Here is a 25,962-nt window from a genome sequence, read left to right on the forward strand (position 1 = left end):
GCCGGAGAGGTTCAACGCCGGCATCTCCACATCATGGCTTTCTTGGGGGAGACAGGTTTGAGTGGAAAAGTTGCCTGTTCCTTGTGTGGCCTCACTGCAGTTTGGAGTGTGATGATGTCCAGTGAGGTTAGGGATCACCTAACCCAGAGACCATGGGTGGGTCAGGGGGAGCAGGGGCCTGTGTCTGTGACCCTTCCACCTCACTCCTGGAGGAAGCAGCTCCTGCAAGCTGCATTGGAGAGGGTTCGTCAGTCTTCAAACACTATATGATTCAGGAATAAGGGAGGACTCGAGGGCAACAGGGTGTTTGACAATGCGGAGTGTCTCTCTCTCGCTCTATTGCTCTGTCTCTCTCTCTCTCTCCCTGCCCTCCCCCATTCTCCCCTTCATAGGGAGACGGTGCAGCATCTGTGCCAGGCGTTAACTCATCTGGCACCTGCAGGAGGAGGAGGAGGATACCTGTTCCCAGTGGCCTTGGAAGGTCACAGCTACCTTGAACTTTTGTGCAATTGGATCATTCCAGGAATCGACTGGGGACCTGTGCGGTATATCTCAAACCTCCAGGCACAGGTGCATTCGTGAAGTGACAGATGCCCTGAGTGTTCGGGCATCTGATTATATCACCTTCCACCTGGACCCGGCTCACCAGGATGCCCAGGCTGAAGGATTCTCTGCCATCGCCAGGATGCCCCTGATCCAGGGGGCAATAGATAGCACCCATGTCGCCCTTCGTGCTCCGTCTCAACATGGGGTGTCCTTCATTAACAGGAAGGGGTACCACTCTATGAATATCCAACTGGTGTGTGACCACCTCATGAACATCATACATGTCTGTGCACACAATCTGGGAGCATGCACGACTCCTACATCTTGGGACAGTCGGAGATATCCGACATGTTCAAAGGTCACCCTCAGCCGAGAGGATGGCTAGTGGGGGACAAGGACTACCCGTTAAGGTCATGGCTGATGACACCTGTGTAGAGGCCCCAGACTGAGGGGGAAACCCATTACAATGAGGCCCACTCTGCCACTAGGAGCATAGGTGTCAAAAGCTTTGAGTACAGTCTTAAGGTGGAGATGCCGGCATTGGACTGGGGTAAACACAGTAAGAGTTTTAACAACACCAGGTTGGACTTTAACCTGGTGTTGTTAAAACTCTTACAGTCTTAAGTACAGTGTACTCCTCCACTCCTGTCTGAGGAGAACGTCACCTGCTACTGGAACTACAGAATAAATATGCTTTTCATCGACGATCCAATGCTGCTTGATAACGGCAAAAATGGGGTTTCTATAACTTCCACTGCTGGCCTCTCTGCAGGCTCGCGAGGCAGTCAGATGGTCAAGATAGAGGCAGGACCGTTCACCAGGTATGGTCATCGTTACCTCTCTCCAGTTTGCCTCTTTCTTGCGTTGAGTCACAAGTTCCTTCAATACCACCAAATGCTTTTTGATGTCTCCACTGCTCCCACCATGTTCTGAGATAGTCTTTCTTTCTGTGGACCCTAGGCACAGTAGTTGGTAGACAGACTGCAGTCATATCTGGTGTCTGTTTAACGCTTGCTTATTAGTGCTTCATCTAAACAGGTTACAGAGTAAGCATGTTGCTTCTAGGCATGGTATTCCAACCTCTCTAGAGAGAATCTAACATACAACTGACTGATGTCAGTGGAATACCATCACCCATTTTATATGTTAGCATAGGGGGAGGTGGCAGTGTAATGATATTGTCACTGGATTAGTAATTAGTAAGGTCCAGGGACCTGGGTTCAAATCCCACTACTGCAGCTGATGGAATTTGAATTCAATAACAAATATCTGGAATTAAGAATCGACTGATGGCCATGAAACCATTGTCGATTGTCGGGAAAACCCATCTGGTTCACTAATGTCTTTTATGGAAGGAAATCTGCCATCCTTATCTGTTCTGGCCTACACGTGATTCCAGAACCACAGCAATGTGGTTGACTCTCAGTTGCCCTCTGAAATGAAGGGTAGTTAGGGATGGGCAATAAGTGCTGGCCCAGCCAGCGATGCCCACATCCCATAACAGAATATTTAAAAAATTCCCATTAGCTGACCCTTTATGCTACAAAAACTTTAAAATAATCTGCAGAGTAAGAGATGTAGAAATGACCACGTGTATAATTCAGTTTTGTTTCTTTCACATGGCAAGTGAGAGAGTAGAAGGTTCAGAAAAGTACCACAAGATTATTTACCAGCTTAAAGAACTATAGTTAAAACAGCAACAGAGATTACTAAGAGTTAATTAAACAATGAAAAGGCTGAATTACATGCCGATTAGATTATTTCACTTCAACTCTTCGGAAAGGACCAGAGGTCAGTCAGTTCAATTACATGAGTAGAAATACGTCATGGGGGAGGGTGGGGGAGGGGTTAGGGGGTAGGGAGGGTGGGGGAGGGTAGGGAGGGTGGAGGGGTGTGGGGGGCTAGGGAGGGTGGGGGGGGTGGTTGGGAGGGTGGGGTGGGGGATAGTTAAGTGAACATGATTTTCTGTTCACTTAAACTAATGGTATGAATACTGCATGTAGAGTATACCTGAATTCCCGGTAGTCATTTTGAACAGGTAAGTTGCCTCTCCTGAGCGCAACATTAGAAAAGTAACCTTCCCTCACCCACTGACCACTTTGTTTATCCACAATACAATAGCAGCCTGATTTTTGTCAGCTCACTCTGTGTTGCATAAAATTATATTGCTGAAGTTCAGCACATTAGGTGAACTGTTCCCCAAGAAAAACTCCTTTTCTGTGTACAATGATTTTTTTTCACTTCACTCTTCATTATGCCACCGCCACCTCCAACAGCATTGCATCCTGTTTTTCATTCATGAATTCTTGGCAAGTATCACTATCAGCTGTTTCTATCCCAGGCAGAAGGTAGCTTGTTATGCCTCAGCTTATTACCACATATGGAATCGCGATCCTGCAAGGTGCCAACAGAGTTACAAGGTTTCATTATGCATTTCTAGCAGATAGTACAAAAGCTGGCTTCATGAGGATTTTCACTGAATTTTAAACAACATTTGCATTCTAGTGTCTGCTGAGGGAGAAGGGATGTGGGAGAATTCATTAGATTTTTTTAAAGGAAACTGAGTTTAGAGAATTGGATTATCGAAGTGTACCGAGACAGGTAACTCAAGCAAGGAAACCTCCTGACTGGCCAGACCTTCCAGGGTAAAATATACCCCAAAATGCAACATTCTCGCTCTAGTGAGCAGGGGCAGGATGGAGTCAGCCCAATGACTTCAGAAGCAGAACGCAAGTCACTACTGGGGTGGGTGAGGCTCACCTCCGTTCTCTCAGACTTTGCCCCAGTTGTTTTATACTTCATTCAGCCCTTTAGCCCTCACCCTTCATACCCCACCCATCTCCATGGCCCCTCTTGCCCTCCATGTCAACTCAGTGTCATTCTATGCCCCCCACCCATCCCCCCATGGCCATTCATACTCTCCAAGCCAACTCACTGTGAATTCACCCAGTATCCATCATGGGCAGACCTCAGGAGCAATGTTGAGATGAAAAACAACATCTAAAAATTGGATAAAGGTCTCACTTCTACACTTTTGATAGTCATAGTGAAAAAATACCATTCATAAAACCCATCCAAAGCTTTTAAATCTCTAATAAAAAAAACAAGGAAACTTCTATTCAGAACCCACATCAAAATCAGCTAATCTTTTAATAGATTGGGGCGGCACGGTAGCACAGTAGTTAGCACTGCTGCTTCACAGCTCCAGGGACCTGGGTTTGATTCCCGGCTTGGGTCACTGTCTGTGTGGAGTTTGCACATTCTCCTCGTGTCTGCGTGGGTTTCCTCCAGGTGCTCCGGTTTCCTCCCACAGTCCAAAGATGTGCGGGTTAGGTTGATTGGCCATGTTAAAATTGCCCCTTAGTGTCCTGAGATGCGTAGGTTAGAGGGATTAGTGGGTAAAATATGTAGGGATATGGGAGTAGGGTCTGGGTGGAATTGTGGTCGGTGCAGACTCAATGGGCCGAATGGCCTCTTTCTGTACTGTAGGGTTTCTATGATTTCTATGATTCTTTAAACTGTCAATCAAACTGTGAACTCAGAACCCAACTGCTGAGATAATTTAGCTTTTGAAACTCAACCAAGCATTCATTGTTGCATAATGATAACCCTTAGGAAATATCAAGAAAGTATTGCAACTGCATAAGCAGATGCTATTTTATTTTCTAACCTGCTCTGTGAATCAAAACAGCCCGGCAATGGGTATCTTTTAACTCTCACCGACAGCTGCAACCTATTTTTTTAAAGTATAAAGAGCAGGTTATTTAAAAATATTCAGACCAAAATGTTTATACAGATCACATCCACCCTCCAAGAGTTTTTTATGTTTACTCCATCAATTTGTAGATCCCGCAATGCAGGTTAAGGCCCTTGTAACAGCCAAAAGGGGTCTGTTTAAACTTAGACTCAGCGCTGTGAATGACGCCCTACTCCTTTCCAAATTGAATACCTCAGAAATGAGGGCAAGACATCAGCATCTGGGTCCTGCTGCCATTTTTAAAGGTCCACAGAGTCTACTCGAGTCCACAAATTTCCAACCAGAAGTCCCTTGAGAACTCATTGCTGCCTTAAGGCTAAGGCAGTTTACACAGATTCTATTGTCTCTCTTTGGCAGAGGTATAGGGTGTGTAATTAATTAGATATTAGCTATCTCTGTTTATAAATGCTTAAAATGTCTCTCAAAGCACCCCTCCCCCCCACAGAATTTATTAAGCAAATAACAAAGATATATACATCAGAAAGGACCCATCTTCGCTCTTCAATCTACACAGTTAGCTGACCTAATCCTGGGTGTTGGGTAGTAGCAGCAGCAAATGCCTGGAGTCCTGGAGCAGGAAGGGACAAAAGAGCCAGAGTTTGTGCTTCTGAAAGAAACCCAATGGTTTCCTTGCTACAAGTGTACATTTCTGGGAGTTGGATGGGGACAAGATCAGGCTCAGCAGTAATGGTGAGTAGCCTGCCAACACCTACTGTTAGGTCTCTCATGTGAGTAATGACCATTTGGATGAAATATCAGCAGACAGTTGGCACCTGCGAAACCATACCCACCAAGGATTCAACATCCTTCAGAGAAAGGGGGGGGGGGCTGGGGAGGAGAATAAAATAAAGTTTGATTTTGTAAACTTTGTCCAAATCTAACAAATGCTCTTTTAAAAAGTTATGTATGCTATGAGAAATCAAAACATTTATTTTTTCTTCCCCAAAGGAATATATAAAATAGTTATTTGCTTCCTGACTAACTAGCACTTTTGGCAAACCCTGAATGAGTGCCTTGTTTACATTCCCAAGTGTATCTCTGATAATCTGTTTGCAACATCAGCCCAGATGGTTTTAACTTTAACCACAAAGTTACTGCAGCACTCAAGAAATGCACTATAATGTTGTGAAAGAGTCTTGGGATAATTGAGGCCTCTGTTACATCGTGGCACAGTAACAGTCCATACCATTTCTATCTATACATACTCTATAATGCATTGAGTCTAGACTGGCATTTCAGAGGGTACTGAGGGAGCGGTGCATTGTTGTTAAATGCTGTATGCTCCCTTGATGATTTGCTGAATTTATTCAATGAATAACTGAATCATACAGATCGGTAGTGGCATCAAATAAACTTCAATGCTCCGGGTTAGGAAGGAAGAAGCCATTTCATAGAAATTGCTGCTCAGAAAGAGGCCTTTCAGCCCAGTTGGTCCATGCTGGTGTTTTGCTCCGCCTCCTCCCATCCTGCCAGTAATACCACCTATTCTTTTCTTCCTTGTGCAGCTTCCCAATAAATGCATCTATGCTATTTGTCTTAATTACCCCATGTTTTATTTTTATTCATTCACAGCATGTGGGTTTGGCTGACAAGGACAATATCTGTTGCCCACCCATAATTGCCTTGAGAAGGTGGCAAAGAGCCATCTCCTTGAATAGAACTGGGTGACTTGCTAGGCCACTTTAGACAGTTAAGAGGGAATGACAGTGCTGTGGATCTGGAGTCATTTTCTAGGCCAGACCGGATAAGGATGGCAGATTTCCTTCCTTAAGAGACATTAGTAGACCAGATGGGATTCTACAACAATCCCGTTATTTCATGGTCACCATTCCTGATACTAGTTTTTAATTCCAGATTTATTGACTAACCAATTGCCCAAGTTGCCATATGGTGGGATATGAACTCGTGTTTCCCGAGCGTTTGCACAGCCCTATGGTTTGTGAGGCAAGTATCATAACCATGATGGTCTCATACCGCCATGTGGTCGCAAGTTCCATTTTGTCACCACTCCCTGGAAAAGGAAGTTTCTCCTGAATTCTGACTGGATTTATTAGTTATTATTGACTCCTGTTTTGGACTCCCCCACAAGCAGGAACATTATCTCTATGTCTGCAATCAGCCCACTCCTGAGTGAAATCAGAGACTCTCATATACCAAACTGCACATCCTTTGAATGAAACATTAAACCCAAGCCACGTCTGACTGTTCAATCATATCTTATAGTCATATAATTCCTACAGTGCAGAAGGAGACCCTCGGCCCATCGAGTCTGCACCAATTCTCTTATTCCCCATAACCCGACACATTTATCCCACTAATCCTCCTCCCCTACAGATTTTTGGATACTAAGGGACAATTTAGCATGGCCAACCCACTTGACCTAAACATTTTTGGACTGTGGGGAGGAAACCGGAACACCGAGAGGCAATCCACGCAAACACGAGGAGAACGTACAAATTCCACACAATCACCCAAGGCTGGAATCAAAGTCAGGTCCCAGACACTGTGAGGCAGCAATGCTAACCACTGTGCCACTGTAAAGATCTCATGGCATGATTTAAAGAAGAGTAAAGAGTTATTTCAATGTCCTGGCCAGCATTCCTCCCTCAGCCATCACCAAAAGCTGTTCCTTCATCTCATTCCCTATTTGTAGAATTTTACTGTGTGGAAGTTGGCCACTGTGTTTGCTTGTACAACAGTGAATACATTGTGGAAGTCCTTTGTTACATGTCAGGTGCTTTAGAATGTCTTAAGGATATTATATAAATGTTAGTTCTTAATAGAAATAGAATGTAACAAAAACAGCATGGTACAGCACGGTGGCACAGTGGTTAGCACTGCTGCTTCACAGTGCCAGGGACCCAGGTTTGATTCCCAGTTAGGGTCACTGTCTGTGTGGAGTTTGCATGTTTTCCTAGTGTCTGCATGGGCTTCGTCCGGGTGCTCCGATTTCCTCCCTCAATCCGAGAAATGTGCTGGTTAGGTGCGTTGGCCATGCTAAATTCTCCCTCATTGTACCTGAACAGGCGCCGGAGTATGGCGACTAGGGGATTTTCACAATAACTTCATTGCAGTGTTAAGCCTACTTGACCACGAATAAATAAACTTAATTTCCCCTTTCCCTACCCCAAACACATCTTTCGAATGTCATTTTATTCCCTCCTTTTAGGATTCTAGGCTAAGCATTTTTATTAACTATTCTAATGCACTGCAGGACCTCCCTCCTGCATTTTATTATCCATAAACTTAATCTCATTCAGGAGTCCCTGTGTCCTATCTTACACCAAATCCTGTTCACCCAACACCCACTGACCTAGACTGATTCCAGTTAAGCAAACTTCAATTTTAAAATTTCCATCCTTGTTGTCAAATTCCTCCATGGCCTGCCCCACCCCAATCTCTGTAATCTCCTCCAATCCTAAAATACTCCAAGATATCTGTGCTCCTTGAATTTGAACCTCTTGCACATCTCCTTTAATGAAGGAGTTATGGTCGAGGAGATGTTTCCACTTTTGGAGAATCCAGAACAAGAGAGCACAAATCTACGATGATTTGATTTATTATTGTCGCATGTATTAGTATACAGTGAAAAGTATTGTTTCTTGCACACCATACAGACAAAGCATACCGTTCATAGAGAAGGAAAAAAGAGAGTGCAGAATATAGTGTCACTAATAACTCCAATACTGGATTCAAGGGAAACTTCTTTACTGAGAGGGTGGTGAGAATGTGTGATTCAATTCCATATGAAGTGTTTGAGATGGATAGCACGGATGCAATTACATGAGGGAGAAAAGAGTAGAAGGATTTGTTGATACAGTGAGATGAAGAAAGATGGACAGTGACTCACATGGAGCAGAAACACAAACATAAGCCAGTTGTCCTGAATGGCCTGTTTGCGTACTACAAATTCTATGTAAACATTGAACTGATAACCCAATTGTGTAAGTCAGAAATTGCAGCTTATTTTTCCTAGAACTTTAGCACAACTGACAATAGCATACTTGGAATTTAGTTATCAGGATCTAACTTGTGTTCCTTAATGTAGATACGGAGAAGGTTTGTTGCTTCTTATTTAGCGCTGGTTAATGGGCATTGTTTGAGTAGATGAGCCAGAGAGCAGCAGTTTTCTCAGAAAGTGCCTTGGTATCTTGAGCATCTTTTATAAGTAATCACGTTTCAATGAATCTTTTGGTATCTGACCTTGGCTTAAAAAAGCTTTTCAATTAATGCAACATTCACTGACTCCACCTCTCCACAGAGGGTGTGGGGTACCTCTGTCACAGAAGGACATGCATCTGCGATAATTTCCGACTGGCCCTCAGAATCTATCTGAGGTTGGAAGATGAACGTTGCAGCTTTAGTTAAGCAGATCACAGGGTGTTTTGCTATTGGAATTTGATGCAAATATATAGTTCCTTGTTGTCTTGTTTTTCCCTGACTACCAAAGCATTTCCACCCCTTGGCTGGACTTACAGCACATCTTTCATTAAACCAGGGCTGGGAGCCAGTGCCACTGTTTCACAGCAATGCGGCACTCTGCTGCATCATTCTACGATCTACTAATGATCTGATTTTTCTGATGAAAAGTTTGAGATTGCAACAAAGTTGTTCACTCCAGAAAATGTTACCTTCTGACTAGAGCAAAATACGGCAGAAATGGAAAAACCTTCTCCTTATCCTGGATTTTTTTTTGCTAACTATCGTAAACCTGGCTGCCGACCAGTATCGGCAAATCGTGGCCTCCCAAAATGACTTTTCTTTTACTTTCTAAATATTCCCTTTGGCTGAATTTTTTTGGCCTCTCACGGTGGTGGGATTTTCTGGTCCCGCCAAAGTTAACGGATATTTGAACGGCTCACCGCATCCGCCGCTAGGGAATCTGCCACAGTAGGACTGGAAAATCTCAGCCGGAATAGAGCCAAAACATTAATAATCCCGGTGATATTCCCTTGTGTATGAGTGCAATTGAACCTACGTCACATAATTCCATGACACCAAATGTCAGTGGTACAGTGCATTATGGCGCAAGTAGTGCATTATTTTTATGTAGCAATATTATCCACAGAAATAAATCAGTGAACAAAATGTTACAGATCAGTAAAAGTATCCTGGTTTATATTTGAAGGTATATTTATATATTAATTATAAAACTGCTTCAAACAGGACAACAAGGTGGAAGCCGGAGTTGGAAGATGTTTTTGTGTTCAATCGTCAGGAAATGTTTGTCATCACTCAGCTTGTATATATACCTGTGTAGGATTTCAGTTTGTCAGTCACTGGCTTCAAAAAGAGCTGAGTTTGTCTTTACTTTTGTTGTAGATTTCAGTGATCAGCTGCTTGAGGTTGTTGGCCTTGAAGGTGCCATGGAGATGGGGCAGATTTACACTGGATTGAAAAGTGCTGGGAAACGCCTGGCTCAGTGTTCCTGCGTCACTATCAGGTAATTATTCAAATCTCTCCATTTGCTCTTCTCTTCCACAGCAGATTGTTCAGAGCCAAAACCATTGCAGCTTTTGCCTGACCCTTTTTACGCCCCACACACACACACATGCATGCGCGCACACAGACATGCATGCACACACACAGACATGCATGCACACACACAGAGACACACACACAGATACACGAATGCACACACAGACACACACTGTGCACAAGCACACAGGCACCCATGCACAGACATGCATGCGCACACATGCACAGACACGCATGCACGCGCACACACACAAATGCACACACAGACATACAAACGCACAGACACGCATGCACATAGACACACACCATGCACACACACATGCACACAGAGACGTGCACACACACACAGACGCACATGCACACGTGCACACAGACGCACGCAAACACAGGCACACACACACACACACTAGTCTGATGACTAGTCAGTCTGAAAACTAAGCATGGCACAGAAATGTCCCCTTCAAATACTGAGTTAACTGCATGTAATTATTTATAGAACAACCAAGCTGCTGCCTATGCAGATTGATGGGGAGCCCTGGATGCAGCCTCCTTCTACTGTAAGTGTTAATTCTACCTATTTCTGTGGTTGTGCTATTGTGCGACACAATATGAATACATCTACTCTCTCATACCTGCCGCCACTGACTCACCTTTGTGTTATTTAATGATTTGTTAAAAATACCACCTTTTTAAAAGAATTTTTACTTCATTCTTAAAGTTACAAAGCCAATGCTCAGAGTGTACATGGCGGACCCAAATCCATCACCCTGCTTACTCCAAAAACCAAATCCAAATTGAGTCCATTTCATGGTCCCCACAAGAGAGAGACAAGCAAGACCCAAGCTGACAAGCTAAGGCATTGCATCCCATCTTGAGTTTGATCTGACGCTTGATCTTAGCCAAAAGATCAAGAAGCGATGATATTAAAAATAGCACCATAGGAAACACCATCTGCATTTTAAGGCATGATTTTCTCTCAATGAGGGGGATGGGCCGAGGGTAAGGAATGAAGAGAGCTCATCAATGTGGAGGAGCCCTCCAGCATTTCTAAATCTTAAATAAAAAAAGGGATCCTGCAGTCATGCACCATTTTCAGCTGGCAAGGGCCAGCTGCCCTTCCACCATCTGCCGTGGTGGGATTTGATTAAGTGTATTGGCCATGCTAAATTGCCCCTTAGCGTCAGGGGGATTAGTAGGATAAATGCATGGGGTTAGGGTCTGGGTGGGATTGTTGTTGGAGCAGGCTCGTTTGGCCGAATGACCTCCTTCTGCACTGTCGGGATTCTATGATTTCCTTCCCTAAAAGACATTAGTGAACCAGGTGGGTTTTTGTGACAATCTGTAATGGTTTCATGGTCATCAGTAGATTCTTAATTCCAGATTTTTTAAATTGAATTCAAATTCCACCATCTGCCGTGGCAGGATTCGAACCCGGGTCCTCAGAACATGGGCTGAAGTTCTGGATTAATTAATTGTCTAGCGATAATACCATTTGGCCATCACCTCCCCATAATCAAGCTTGAACATACACAACTCCTGGAAGCATAACTTGTCAATCAAGCTCACTATCCCGCCCCCACCCCACCCCATCCCATAAATGTTTGGGATTTTCTTTAGAGGCATGGGGAATAAAATTCAATTTCAGCAAGTGCACAAAATGAGTGGTATTAGGTCTGCCACCCATTACTGTTTGATTGACTAAACCACAGAGGATAAATGTAATTAACATTGAGCAACAACCTTCTAAAAATTTGAAGCTGGGTACTGTATTATTTTGAGTAGTGATCACTTCTCATTAACTATTTTTTGTCTTGTAAATATCTGCCAAAAGCATTTTCTTTAAACATTTCACTTCTTTAAAATAAGCAGTTGCATTTAATCCCCCGTTTTGGATTCCTCTCAGTCCTTGCAACCTGTTCCCAGGGCCTCTGCCAAATCTGGTCTCGATCTGACCACTAGAACATGTGCAGGAGCAGCCCTGGAGCGTAGGGAAGCAGCTTACCATCTGTTCAGTGCCTCACCTCACTGGCACACTCAAGATTGGGAATTACCATGTGGTGGCATTAACCCACCACTTCATGTGTGGCACATTGAGGAGTTTGGCACTACCACCACAGAGCTGCATGTGACCAGTGGAAAATGGTGTATTTGATTTGATTTGATTTATTATTGTCACATGTATTGGGATGCAGTGAAAAGTATTGTTTCTTGCACTATACAGATAAAACATACCATTCATAGAGTACATAGGAGAGAAGGAAAGGAGAGGGTGTAGAATATAGTGTTACAGTCACAGCTAGGGTGTGGAGGAAGATCAGCTTCATATATGGTAGGTTCATTCAAAAGTCTGATGGCAGCAGGAAAGAAGCTGCTTTTGAGTCGGTTGGATTTGTATCGTTTTCCTGAAGGAAGAAGGTGGAAAAGAGTATGCCCGAGGTGCGTGGCATCCTTAATTATGCTGGCTGCTTTTGTGAGGCAGCAGGAACTGTAAACAGAGTCAATGGGTGGGAGAAACATAGAAACCCTACAGTGCAGAAGGAGGCCATTCGGCCCATCGAGTCTGCACTGACCACAATCCCACCCAGGCCCTACCCCCACATATTTACCCGCTAATCCTTCTAACCTACGCATCCCAGGACTCTAAGGGGCAATTTTTAACCTGGCCAATCAACCTAACCCGCACATCTTTGGACTGTGGGAGGAAACCGGAGCACCCGGAGGAAACCCACGCAGACACGAGGAGAATGTGCAAACTCCACACAGACAGTGACCCGAGCCGGGAATCGAACCCAGGACCCTGGAGCTGTGAAGCAGCAGTGCTAACCACTGTGCTACCGTGCCGCCCACACGGCTGGTTTGCGTGATGGACTGGGCTACGTTCACGAGCCTTTGTAGTTTCTTGCAGTCTTGGTCAGAGCAGAAGCCGTACCAAGCAGTGAGGATGCTTTCTATGGTGCATCTGTAAAAGTTGGTGAGAGTCGTAGCAGGCATGTCAGTTTTGCTAAGCGTCCTGAGAAAGTAGAGGCATTGGTGGGCTTTATCAACTATAGCACCAGCATGGAGGAGCCCGGACAGGTTGGTGGTGATCTGGATACCTAGAAACTTGAAACTCTCGAGCATTTCCATTTCACCACTGTTGATGTAGACGGGCATGTTCTCCACAACGCTTCCTGAAGTCAGTGACTATCTCCTTCATTTTACTGACATTAAGGGAGAGATTATTGTCATCGCACCATTTCATCAGATTCTCATTCCTGTACTCTGGGCCCGATTTTAAACAGGCGCAAAAACATGGTAAAGGATGGTGTGAGGCCATTAACGCGATCCGCCCCCGCCTCCACGCAGATGGTCACTTTACTGAGACCCGGGAATGGCCACGATCCGATTCGTGCCTGAAACGGGTGCAACGGCGATTTAAATTCAAGTGCATGCATTTAAATTGAATGAATGAACTGCCCAACTTTATCAGCATTTCCCCCTTTACCATCGCGTTCACCGATCCGGAATCGCGCCGAAATGGACATGCTGAATAAAAGTCTGTTTCGGGCACTCCAGCTGCTGAAGAGGCGAGTTCAGAGCTTCAACGGCTCCCTGACTCAGATCGGTGGTGGGGGCAGTCGGGGGTGGGGGGGGGGGGGGGGGGGGGCAGGTCAGATCATTCTCTGGTGAGGTGGGGGGGAGGGAGGAGGGAGGCGGGTCAGATGTACCTCTGGGGGAGGGGGGGGAGGAGTGAGGCCAGATCATTGTCTGGGGGGAGGAGGAGGAGTGAGGCCAGATCATTCTCTGGGTGGGAGGGGGGGAAGTGAGGCCACATCCTTCTCTGAGGTGGGGCGGGGGGGTGGAAATGAGGCCAGATCATTGTCTGGGGGGGGGGGGCAGGAGGGAGATGGGTAAGATGTATCTCTGGTGGGGGGACAGGGGGTTCCACTGCCACTCTGCGGGCGATCGGTGGGGGGGAAGAGGGCACGGGGTGGGTGGATAAGGGGGACAGTGATGTCTGTGAGGGCCATCGCTCCCGCTTTTCATTTCCGTGCTGCTTTCTCCACTTTCTGCAGCCCGGGAGCGATTGACATGGGCGCGCTTTTTCAATTTTTTTCTAACTGAGCAATTCAGAGCTCCGATCGTTTCAGGTGCACTAAGCCCCGCCCTCAGCACGATTCAGGCTCACGATTTTTTTTTTCAGGCTAAGTGCTAATGAGGGCGCCAGAAAGCAGATTTCCAAGTCGGATCTGAATTGCGCCCAGATTCAGCACTTAGAATGAAAATGGTAAAATCAGGCCCTCTGTCTCGCCATTGCTTGAGATCCGACCCACTACAGTGGGGTCATTGGCGAACTTGAAAATTGAGTTGAGGGGGGTATTTGGCTGCACAGTCATAGGTGTATAAGGAGCATAGTAAGGGACTGGAGACACAGCCTTGCGGGCCCCAGTGTTGAGGATAATCATGTAGGCCATGAATCTAGAATGCTGACTGGTTGGCGCATTCAGAATTCCCAACATTAAGTTATTCAAGCTCTGAACCAAGAAAATAAGTAATAAAATTTCTCCGTGGGATTTATCTGTTCCCTCTTTCTGCTATCTTTTATTAAAAAGTTGTAGACTGGGAGCGGTTAGGATATGGAAATATTTATTTGGTGTAATTTCCTTTCCTTTAGGGAATTACATCTCCCCTTGCACCTCACCTCACGCTGAAAATGATTGCAACAGGAATGCAATAGTATTGCTACAAGATCTGTTTACTTTTTTTCTGATTTACCACTACCAGACAATTTGGGGTTTTTTAAGTGAATCACAGGTGGACAGATTATTATTTTTAAAAATATTCTTTCAGATTATGCAGGTTTTGGAGAAAAACAGAAATGTAATATCTGAGTTTCTGTAAGTGGAAAGCAATTATTCCATTATCAAGAATTAAATCAGAAAATGCTGAACATGTTAACTGGGCAATGAGTGCGGTGTAATAAAATCCTAGTAGTGTACAGCACAGACAGAGGCCATTCAGCCTATCAAGTCTTTTGTTGAGCAATCCAGCTCTAGAATGAATCATAAAATGGCTACAGCACAGAAGGCCAATTGACCCATTGGGTACTTACCAGCTCTTTGCTCGGCCCACTCATCTCTCTTTCCAGAGTCCTGCAATCTTTTCCCTTTCCCCTTCCCTTTGCTTTTCCTTTTTGAAAGCCACAACTGAATCTGCCTCCACCTCACTCTCCAAGCGGTGCATTCCAGGTCCAAACCACTTACTGTGGAAAAACATTGTTCTTCTGCTGTTTTTTTTGCCATTCCACTTGAGGTTTAAGCTTATTTATTAGTGTCACAAGTCGGCTTACATTAACAGCGCAATGAAGTTACTGTGAAAATCCCCTAGTGGCCACACTGAGGGACAATTTAGCATGGCCAATGCACCTAACCAGCATGTTTTTTGGATTGTGGGAGGAAACCGGAGCACCCGAAGGAAACCCACGCAGACACTGGGAGAACATGCAAACTCCACACAGACAGTGACCCAAGACCAGAATCAAATCCGGATCCCTGGCACTGTGAGGCAGCAGTGCGAACCATTGTGCATCCCTTAAATCAGCATTGTCTGATTCTCAACTCTTCCGCCAACATGAATGGTTTTTATCTGTTCTATCCTGAACCCTTATGATTTTGAACACCTCTATCAAATCTCCTCTCATCCTTCTCTAAGAAGAATAACCATGGCTTCTCCAATCTGCTCAGTGAAGTCCCTCATCCTTGGAATCATTCTCTTAATTCTTTTTCTGCACCCTCTGCAATGACTTCACATTCCCCTCAAAGAGCAATTCCCCAAACTGGACACAATACTCCAGATGAAACCAAGCCAATGTTATTTATAAAGGCTCATCAGAACTTCGATTTATAAAGCCCATTAGGTCCCACTGCCCACTCTTTTTCCATAACCCTACAAATATCTCTCCTCCTTAGTACTTACCCAGTTTGATTTGAAGGCTACTAGTTAATCTGTATTCACCATCCTATCAGACAGAGCATTCCACACCCTAATCACTCATTGCACAAAATAAATTTCTTCCTGTTGTTTCTGGTTCTTTCGCCAAACGCCTTGGCCCAAATGTTTGCTCCTGGGTCAGGTAGCGGAATTTGGGAAATCTTATGGCTCACCTCATCTGCTTCAGATGGTGGGATCTTCACTTCGGAAGGGTGAGGGGATGCAGAAGCAGAATAGATTCAAGCTCACCACCCCTGGATTCAAAGCGGAGGGGGTCAGGTGGGCTGATTAAAAGGTCCGTCTTGATTCTTTGGGTCTTTGTCCCAGTTGCTTTGTTAAATATCAGGCCTTCTACCCACCATACCACCTCCCAACCATTCCCCTAGCCTGATCCATGCGACCTCATGGAAAACCATACCCCCATCTACCCCAGTAGCCCCTCTAACCTCCATGCGAACCTGTGTCTTCCCACCCCCAATGATCTCTAATAAGGTCCATGCTAGCCCATGTCTCCACCCACCCCCTTGGTCTCTTAGAGCCTTGATGCCAACATCATGCCAACCCACTCACAATCCTTTGCCCCTATACCCTCCATGCCAACTCACCCAGTATCCAGCATGGGTAGACCTCAGGAGCCAAATTGAGATTAAATAAAATACTGTTCTAAATATCTATTGCAGCATTTGCAGTAGTAAAAAATACTTTCCCATTCGTGAAAGCCCATTCAAAACATTTAAATCCCCTCAAGTGCTTAATTATTTGCAGAAACAAACAGACTTAGATTTATAACCCCACATCAAAGATAGCTAATCCTTTAATAACCTCTTTAAGCAGCCAGTCAATCTGTGAATTTAGGACCCCAACTAAGATGATGATAGCTTGTGCAAAGCAACCAATCATTAATAATGATGTAGTGATAGCACTTGGGATAATGCCAACTGACAGCTTTTTAACCATTAAAACAGTTTTTTCATCTATCACTGACACAGGCAGCCTATTTTAATTTTTAAAGAACTGGTGATTTAAATAATCTGACAGTTCCACAGATCTTATCCGCTCTTCAAAAGCTTTTTTTAAAAATTCTAACACCCACACTGTGGGCTAAATCTCCAGCTGCAGTGAAAATGGTGAATTTGAGCTAAGCACTGAGTTGAAATGGCCCAATTGAGTTCAGTTTTCCATCATGTGTGTGTCTCATACCCTGCCCCCATTCTCCAACTGATGAAAATAGGGTCTGTTGGAAAGGCGTGGGATTTCTAAATAGCAGCCCCCCACCATTTTTAAAGATGAAGATGAACAAATTCTCCATGAAGATTCGTTTCTTGAATCTATGCTTCTGGCTGTTGACCCTTCTGCTGTTGGAAACAACTTCTCTTTATTTATTTAAATTATACCCTTCCAGATTTTAAGCACAACTATCAAGTTTCCTTCTAATCTCTGCCCCACTAAAATGTATCACCTCATGCCTCCATCGAGTATTATCTACCATGCGTCCACCCATTCCACCTGCATATATACATCTTCTTGAAATCTGTGGGTGGGATTTGAACTCACTCTCACTTTCACAGAGTTAAAAACAGGATCCCTTGCTATATTCCTCATGCCTTAATTGAAGGGATTGCTGCCTCGCATGGAAGGAATACTTGGCCCCCTTGAACTATCATGGAATCAAATAGTGCAGAAGAGGCTCGTCAGCCCTTCGAATCTGCACTGACATGTGTGAAACACCTGGCCTCCCACCTAATCCAGTTTATCAGCACTTGGCCCATAGCCTTGAATGCTATGACATGCCAAGTGCTCATCTAGGCACTTTTTAAAGGATGTGAGGCAACCCGCCACTACCACGCTCCCAGGCAGCACATTCCAGACCGTCACCACCCTCTGGGTAAAAAAGTTTTTCCTCACATCCCCCCTAAACCTCCTGCCCCTCACCTTGAATTTGTGTCCCCTCGTGATTCCTTATCCATTCTGTCTATGCCCCTCGTAATCTTGGACACTTTGATCAGGTTGTCCCCTCAGACTTCTCTGCTCCAAAGAAAACAACCCAAGCCTTTCCAACTTCTCTTCATAACTTCAATGTTCCATCCCAGGCAGCACCCTGGTGAATCTTCTCTGCATCCCCTCCAGTGCAATCATATCCCTTCTATATGTGGCGACCAGAACTGCACACAGTACTCTAGCTGTGACCTCACCAAAGTTCCATACAACTCTAACATGACTTCCCTGCAGTTCTAATCTATGTCTTGATCGATAAAGGCAAGTGTCCTATATGTGTTTTTCACCACCCTACTAACGTGTCCTTTCATCTTTAGAGATCTGTGGACAAATACGCCAAGGTCCCTTTGTTCCTCAGAACTTCCTAGTGTCATGCCATTCATTGAATACTTTCTTGTCAAATGACTACTTGCAAAGTGTTGGGGGAGGTGAACGCTTAGGTATTACATCCCTTATGATCGTATGGGAGAGTCAGTTATAAATCGGGATAAGGGAAGAATGGACAAGGCGTTGGAAGATGGCCTGGCAAATACAGAGGCCAGTGGGTTGGAAGGTGAGAGAAAAGGAATGTTGTGACAAGCGGAGGTGGAAGGGATGAACTGAAAAATGTGGTGGATATTATCATGGGTCCTTTTGACCACTGTGATAAGTGAGGTCTTGACTGAGGAAAAATAAAAACATTTATACAGTTGCGCCGGTCATGTCCCTACCTATCTAGGCTTATATATAGGCTTACCTATAACCCTCAATCCTATTCAGTCCCATGTACTCATCCAGAAGTCTCTTAAAAGACCATATTGAGTTTGCCTCCACCACCACTGATGGCAGCCGATTCCACTCACCCACCAACCTCTGAGTGAAAAACTTACCCCTGACATCTCCTCTGTACCTACTCCCCAGCACCTTAAACCTGTGTCCTCTCGTAGCAGCCATTTCAGCCCTGGGAAAAAGCCTCCGAGAATCCACCCGATCTATACCTCTCAACATCTTGTACACCTCTATCAGGTCACCTCTCATCCTTCGTCTCTCCAAGGAGAAAAGACCGAGCTCCCTCAGCCTATCCTCATAAGGCATGCCAACCAATCCAGGCAACATCCTTGTAAATCTTCTCTGCACCCTTTCAATCATTTCCACATCCCTCCTGTAATGAGGCGACCAGAACTGAGCACAGTACTCCAAGTGGTTTCTGACGAGGGTCTTATAAAGCTGCATCATTATCTCCCGACTCCTAAACTCAATCCCTCAATTGATGAAGGCCAGCACACCATACACCTTCTTAACCACCTCCTCCGCCGATTTAAGAGTCCTATGGACCCAGACCCCAAGGTCCTTCTGATCCTCTACACTGCTAAGAGTCTTACCCTTGGTATTATACTCCTTCATCCCATTTGACCTGCCAAAATGGACCACTACACATTTATCCGGGTTGAAGTCCATCTGCCACTTCTCCGCCCAGTCTTGTATCCTATCTATGTCACGCTGCAGCTTCTGACATCCCTCCAACCTATCCACAACACTACCAACCTTCATGTCGTCGGCAAACTTACCAACCCATCCCTCCACTTCCTCATCCATGTCATTTATGAAAATGACAAACAGCAAGGGTCCCAGAACAGATCCCTGGGGCACTCCATTGGTGACCGACCTCCATTCAGAAAAAGACCCATCTACAACCACTCTCTGCCTTCTGCAGGCAAGCCAGTTTTCAATCCACAAGGCAAAAGCCCCTCGGATCCCATGCCCTCTCACTTTCTCGAGAAGTCTTGCATGGGGGACCTTATCGAACGCCTTGCTGAAGTCCATGTAAACCACATCTACCGCTTTTCCTTCATCAATGTGTTTAGTCACATTTTCAAAGTAACTCAATGAAAAGCATACATTGCTGGCATCCATGTATTTGTATAAGAAGCAGAGAGCCCAAAGACCATCCTGGTGAGGAAGAGCAATGTAGAGAGATTGGAGTTGCATTGGGGAAAACAAGATGGTCAGAGCTGGAGAAAATGATTTTTTTAAAGCAATGGAGGGCATCAGAGGAGTGCTAAATATAGGGGCACATGGAGGCTAAAAATAGAATCTAGGAGGAAGAAGTGTAGTTCAGTGGGATTGGAGCGTGCTGTCAGTCAGCCAGGACGGCCCTGTTTGTGTATCTTAGAGGAGAAACTCTGTGGGGTTGGGGAACAATGATCTTGAAGACTATGGGATTGAGGGGTGTATGGATGTGAGATCGGTAATAGTCAAAGAAATGATGGCATGGAGTTCAGTAGCAAGGTCATGGTCCAGAGAAGGTAGAGAGGATCATTAACAAATTGGCATTCAGCACGATTGTTTAAAGGTCCTTCCAACATCATCACCTTAGTCAGCAGAGTTAATGATTTTTGAAAAAGGATGAAATGAAGTCAGTCCCGCCAGTCCTAATAGATATATACAATTTCTACGCTTTTAGTTTGCAGAAACATGCCTTCCTGATGAATAGGTTCCACCATTATGGTGTTATTAATGTTGCCCCTCAGTCCATCTCGTCTGCACATTCACTACTTATACATAGAAGTCATAGAATCCCTACAGTACAGAAGGAGGCCATTCAGCCCATCGAGCCAGCACCGATAACTAACCCACCCAGGTCCTATCCCCGTAACCCCACATATTTACCCTGCTAGTCCCCTGACACTAATGGGCAATTTAGTATGGCCAATTCACTTAACCTGCATGCCTTTGGAGTGTGGGAGGAAACCGGAGCACCCCAAGGAAACCCACGCAGACATGGGGAGAATGTGCAGACTTCACACAGTTGGTCACCCGAGACCGGAATTGAACCCGGGTCCTTGGCGCTGTGAGGCAGTAGTTGTTACCCAGTTCAAATCCAAATTCAATTTGGAATGGAGAGGAATTGGGTTAGACTAGAATGAGGAAGGAACACGTTCTGCATAAATTGTAATGAATGACTTTACTTCATCAGTGTGGCTTGTGTTTTAACCCAGTGTTTAACCTGTTAACAGTAGGACATGAAAATAAGTGCTATTTAATAAATACCGAGTTTAAGACTTATTTCCTTCCTCGTTATATTTTTCTAGATCAAAATTACACACAGAAACCAGGTACCCATGCTCCTGGGACCTCCAGCAAAGGCAAGTTTACTTTTCTGGAAAAGAAGAAATTGCAGCAGAGATTAAGCATGCAGGAAAATGTTACAGCTGATAATTATAATGTTACAAGGAAGCCCGCTGGACAAATGGATTTTTTCTTTTTACTTAAGATTGTTCATTTTTACTCTGCATTTGTAGCACAGAGTCTTTGGACTCAAATACTGTATAATAGCAACACGTGATTTGGACTTGAATGAAGATAACTTTGTACTATCTATTTTAAAATGGACCGATGAAGTGAAGCAGTAAGCTCTCTGAGAATGAACCGAATCAGCAAATACTTGGGTAAATGTCAGACCAAGACATTTCCATTTCCAAAGCTTTGTTCTTGTGTCTTCTTAGGAACAATGCAACAGAATCCTCAAAAAAAGTGGTGCAGTACTTCGTGACGTGATCCAGATTCACCAGTGCTACAATAATAAAACGATCCACTCCAGACCATGCACATTGCCAATCAGTACAGCATTTATTTCATGTAATCATCTCAGAACTGCAGGCAGTTCTGGGATAGCGAGAGGAGATTTGCATTTTGGGATTGTGAATAGTACCAATGTTCTGAAATTGTAAGCCCTGTAGCTTACACGCTGATTAAATACCCCCATAGTATCATGGCAAAAAAATGACAAAATCTAATGGTGAATCTTCTCTTATGCTGTGATACCACTGCATAGCTATAGAAAGTAACAGTAAAATATATTTAAATGACTGTATGTCGATATTCCTAATATTGGCAAAGACTGAGAAATCTATTAAGTAATATAGTTGTACTGACATTCAGAGGAAGCTGTGCTTAGAGGCCAGACCTGTGTGTATGTGTGTGTGTGTGTGAATCATATACATGATTGCAGAACATCATTGGTATTCAAGTTAAACCTATGCATCAGCACTGGTTGTGTTTACGTGTAGACTATCATTTTTGATGTAGTATATTAGTGGCAAAGATAGGCTTGTGTGTTCTCTGTGTCAGTTTACAATCATCAGCCTTAACTATGTGTCTGGACATAAAAGGTGCAATAATTATTAAAAAAATATAGGTCTTAAATGGTAAAAGAAGCCAAATATATAGCACTTGTTTTATATTCTTTGTGTTTGCTCTACATGTGAAAGGTCCATGAATAGAAATGCCACTAAACACACTACTAGTATGGTGAGAAGGTCCATATCTATTTTGAATGTACTGTAAAGCTGTTAGAAGACATTTACTTTTGCTGTTTGGATAATTTAGAGTTTTCTTACCTGTATATTGTTCTGAGTTTGAAAGTTATGTAAAATAAAGTCTGCCTGTGTCATGTTCTCCCTTGTCAGTTGAATTGCTTTCAGCTGCTTGCTGGGTGTTGTGTAGATCTGTTGTGTACCATGTTTGTATGTAACCTGAAATGGATACTGTTTTAGAACAAATAAAAAAAAACGGCTGATTCTCGCTGAATGTCGTTATTGTATAACCGGAATAATGCCTGGGGCTTGTGACTATACTGTGCCTTTAAGAAGAAATGTATTTTAACCATGTTCCTTTGCAGGATGTTTCCAGCAGGCCCTGGAAGTTGTTGGCATTGTTTTGTCTGCAGCCAGTGTCTCTAATTACTGAAGCAATATAGTGGACATCGTGCTTACCTTTAATCTGGACTAATGCAATGTCCTGGAGTTTTACAATCCTTTGGGGATTGCTGAGTGGAGATTGATTTGAGGATGATTGACAGGTCAGGTGATGCCTGGGGACAATTTTGTTTTCACAGAAAAGTCTAAGTTTTTAGTTTTGGTTTAGTTGTTGTTAGAACCTGGTGGAAGCAGACAGAGTCTCTCTCTCTCTCTCCAGAGGCTTTTTGGAAAGTTCCAGGACTGGGAAGCCTCAGAGAGTTGATCCAAAATTCAAAGGACCAATTCACAGCAAGTGTTAAAAAGCTGAAGACCCAGTATCACGTGAGTATACTTGCTTTTTGTGCCAAGTATAGAAAAGGGTATGTGGGATGGCATTTGTCCTGGAACAACATAGATAGCTAGCTGTTAAGGTTTATATTGTGTCATGTTTAATTCTTGTAATTGGTAAATGTTATGTTAATTTATTTTTTATTATATTTTAACTGTGTTCTTAAATAAACTTTGTTTGATAAAGGCTGGGTCACTTGAATCATACCTGGAGTGGAACACCTTCTGCTCACCCATGCCAAAATGAAATGTAAAACTTAGGGTCTAGGCTATCTTCATAAAACACCTTGGCGTCTCTGGCCTGGGTCTTAACAGGCTGCCTCTGGAATTCAGGATGGAATCCACCAGCAAACCTCGACCCGGAACACCACAGCAGTGGGTCAGGGGAGCATCTACAGGTGGACCTTCCAGATTCCTTTAACTTTCCAAATATTGATTGGAGCCTTTATAGGTCGAATAGTTCGGATGGGGCAGATTTTATGCAGAGTGTGCAGGAGGGGTTCCTGACACAATATGTGGATAAGCCGACAAGAGGTGGGGCCACAATGGATTTGGTAATGGGAAATGAACCGGGCCAAGTGTTGGATTTGGTTGTGGGAGAGCACTTTGGAGATAGTGACCACAATTCGGTGTCTTTTGTTATTGCAATGGAGAGGGAGAGGGCCATGCGGCAGGGCATAGTTTACAATTGGGGGAGAGGTAATTATGATGCAATCAGGCGGGAATTAGGAAGCATAGGATGGGAACAAAAATTGTCAGGGAAAGGCACTAATGAAAAGTGGAACTTTTTCAAGGAACAAATACTGCGTGTCCTTGATAGGTATGTCCCTGCCAGGCAGAGAGAAAATGGCCGAGTGAGGGAACCATGGTTCACAAAAGAGGTGGAATGTCTTGTCAAGAGGAAGAAGGAAGCATATGTAAGGTTGAGAAAACAAGGTTCAGTTGGCTCGATGGAGGGTTACAAGTTAGCAAGAAATGAGCTGAAAAAGGGGCTTAGGAGAGCTAGGAGGGGGCATGAGAAGTCCTTGGCGGGTCGGATCAAGGAAAACCCCAAGGCTTTTTACTCTTATGTGAGGAATAAAAGAATGACCAGGGTGAGGTTGGGGTCGGTCAAGGACAGCAGTGGGAATTTGTGCATGGAGTCAGAAGAGATAACAGAGGTGATGAATGAATACTTTTCTTCGGTGTTCACCAAGGAGAGGGGCCATGTTTTTGAGGAAGAGAGGGTGTCACAGGCTGATAGGCTGGAGGAAGTAGATGTTCGGAGGGAAGATGTACTAGCAATTTTGAATAAACTGAAAGTTGATAAGTCCCCTGGGCCTGATGAAATATATCCTAGGAGTCTTTGGGAGGCAAGGGATGAGATAGCAGAGCCTTTGGCATTGATCTTTGCGTCCTCACTGTCCACGGGGGTGGTGCCAGAGGACTGGAGAGTGGCGAATGTGGTTCCTCTGTTTAAGAAAGGGAATAGAAATGACCCTGGTAATTATAGGCCGGTTAGTCTTACTTCGGTGGTTGGTAAGTTGATGGAAAAGGTCCTCAGGGATAGGATTTACGACCATTTAGAAAGATGCAGCTTAATCTGGGATAGTCAGCACGGATTTGTGATGGGCAAGTCTTGCCTCACAAATTTGATAGAATGTTTTGAGGAGGTAACTAAGTATGTAGATGAAGGTCGGGCAGTTGATGTCATATACATGGATTTTAGTAAGGCGTTTGATAAAGTCCCCCACGGTCGGCTTATGAAGAAAGTAAGGATGTGTGGGATAGAGGGAAGTTTGGCCGATTGGATAGGTAACTGGCTATCTAACAGAAGACAGAGGGAGGGTGGTGGTTGGAAAATTTTCGGACTGGAAACCGGTTACCAGCGGAGTGCCACAGGGATCAGTGCTTGGTCCTCTGCTATTTGTCATTTTTATAAATGACTTGGAGGAGGGGGCTGAAGGGTGGATCAGTAAATTTGCTGATGACACCAAGATTGGTGGAGTGGTGGATGAGGTGGAGGGCTGTTGTAGGCTGCAAAGAGATATAGATAGGATGCAGAGCTGGGCTGAAAAATGGCAAATGGAGTTTAACCCTGACAAATGCGAGGTGATTCATTTTGGTAGGACAAATTTACATGTGGATTACAGGGTCAAAGGTAGGGTTCTGAAGAATGTGGAGGAACAGAGAGATCTTGGGGTTCATATCCATTGATCTCTGAAGGTTGCCACTCAAGTGGATAGAGCCGTGAAGAAGGCCTATAGTGTGTTGGCATTCATTAACAGGGGGTTTGAGTTTAAGAGCCATGGGGTTATGCTGCAACTGTACAGGACCTTGGTGAGACCACATTTGGAATATTGTGTGCAGTTCTGGTCACCTCACTATAAGAAGGATGTGGAGACACTGGAAAGAGTGCAAAGGAGATTTACCAGGATGCTGCCTGGTTTGGAGAGTAGGTCTTATGAGGAAAGGTTGAGGGAACTTGGGCTTTTCTCTTTGGAGCGGAGGAGGTTGAGAGGAGACTTGATAGAGGTTTGGGGTTAGGTTGATTGGCCAGGTTAAAAATTGCCCCTTAGAGTCCTGGGATGCGTAGGTTAGAGGGATTAGCGGGTAAATATGTGGGGGTAGGGCCTGGGTGGGATTGTGGTCGGTGCAGACTCGATGGGCCGAATGGCCTCCTTCTGCACTGTAGGGTTTCTATGATAAGATGATGAGGGGGATAGATAGAGTGAACGTTCAAAGACTATTTCCTCGGGTGAATGGAGTGGTAACTACTGGGCATAACTATAGGGTTCATGGTGGGAGATATAGGAAGGATGTCCGAGGTAGGTTCTTTACTCAGAGAGTGGTTGGGGTGTGGAATGGACTGCCTGCAGTGATAGTGGAGTCAGAAACTTTAGGAACATTTAAGAAGCTATTGGATAGGCACATGGAGTACTTCGGGATGATAGGGAGGAAATAGCTTGATCTGGGTTTCAGACAAAACTCGGCACAACAACGTGGGCCGAAGGGCCTATTCTGTGCTGTACTGTTCTATTCAGTGCCCTGGAGGGTATCCATCATCCAGCCTCAAGAGTGCTTCCGGAATCCACCTTCATTTCCAGGATGTCCACCTTCTTCCTTCATTAGTGGGTCAGTGATGTTGGGTGCTTTTTCAATTTGGTGCCC

The 25,962-nt window shown here is 44.5% G+C and overlaps 1 protein-coding gene across 2 annotated transcripts in view; it reads left to right on the forward strand.

The window, feature by feature from the left end:
- The window catches only part of LOC144503830 (diacylglycerol kinase beta-like), a 559,892-nt gene extending 537,557 nt beyond the window's left edge, over positions 1–22,335 (forward strand). For both annotated transcript variants that reach the window (XM_078228759.1, XM_078228758.1), the window contains 3 exons: positions 9,626–9,746; positions 10,278–10,338; positions 20,818–22,335. In XM_078228759.1, the coding sequence (XP_078084885.1) occupies positions 9,626–9,746; positions 10,278–10,338; positions 20,818–20,916 (281 nt within the window). In that variant the 3' untranslated portion in view covers positions 20,917–22,335. The remainder of the gene's footprint in view (positions 1–9,625; positions 9,747–10,277; positions 10,339–20,817) is intronic.
- The last annotated feature ends 3,627 nt before the right edge of the window (positions 22,336–25,962 follow it).

This window comes from Mustelus asterias, chromosome 14 (assembly GCF_964213995.1).
Source record: "Mustelus asterias chromosome 14, sMusAst1.hap1.1, whole genome shotgun sequence".
In the NCBI taxonomy this organism is placed as follows: domain Eukaryota; kingdom Metazoa; phylum Chordata; class Chondrichthyes; order Carcharhiniformes; family Triakidae; genus Mustelus; species Mustelus asterias.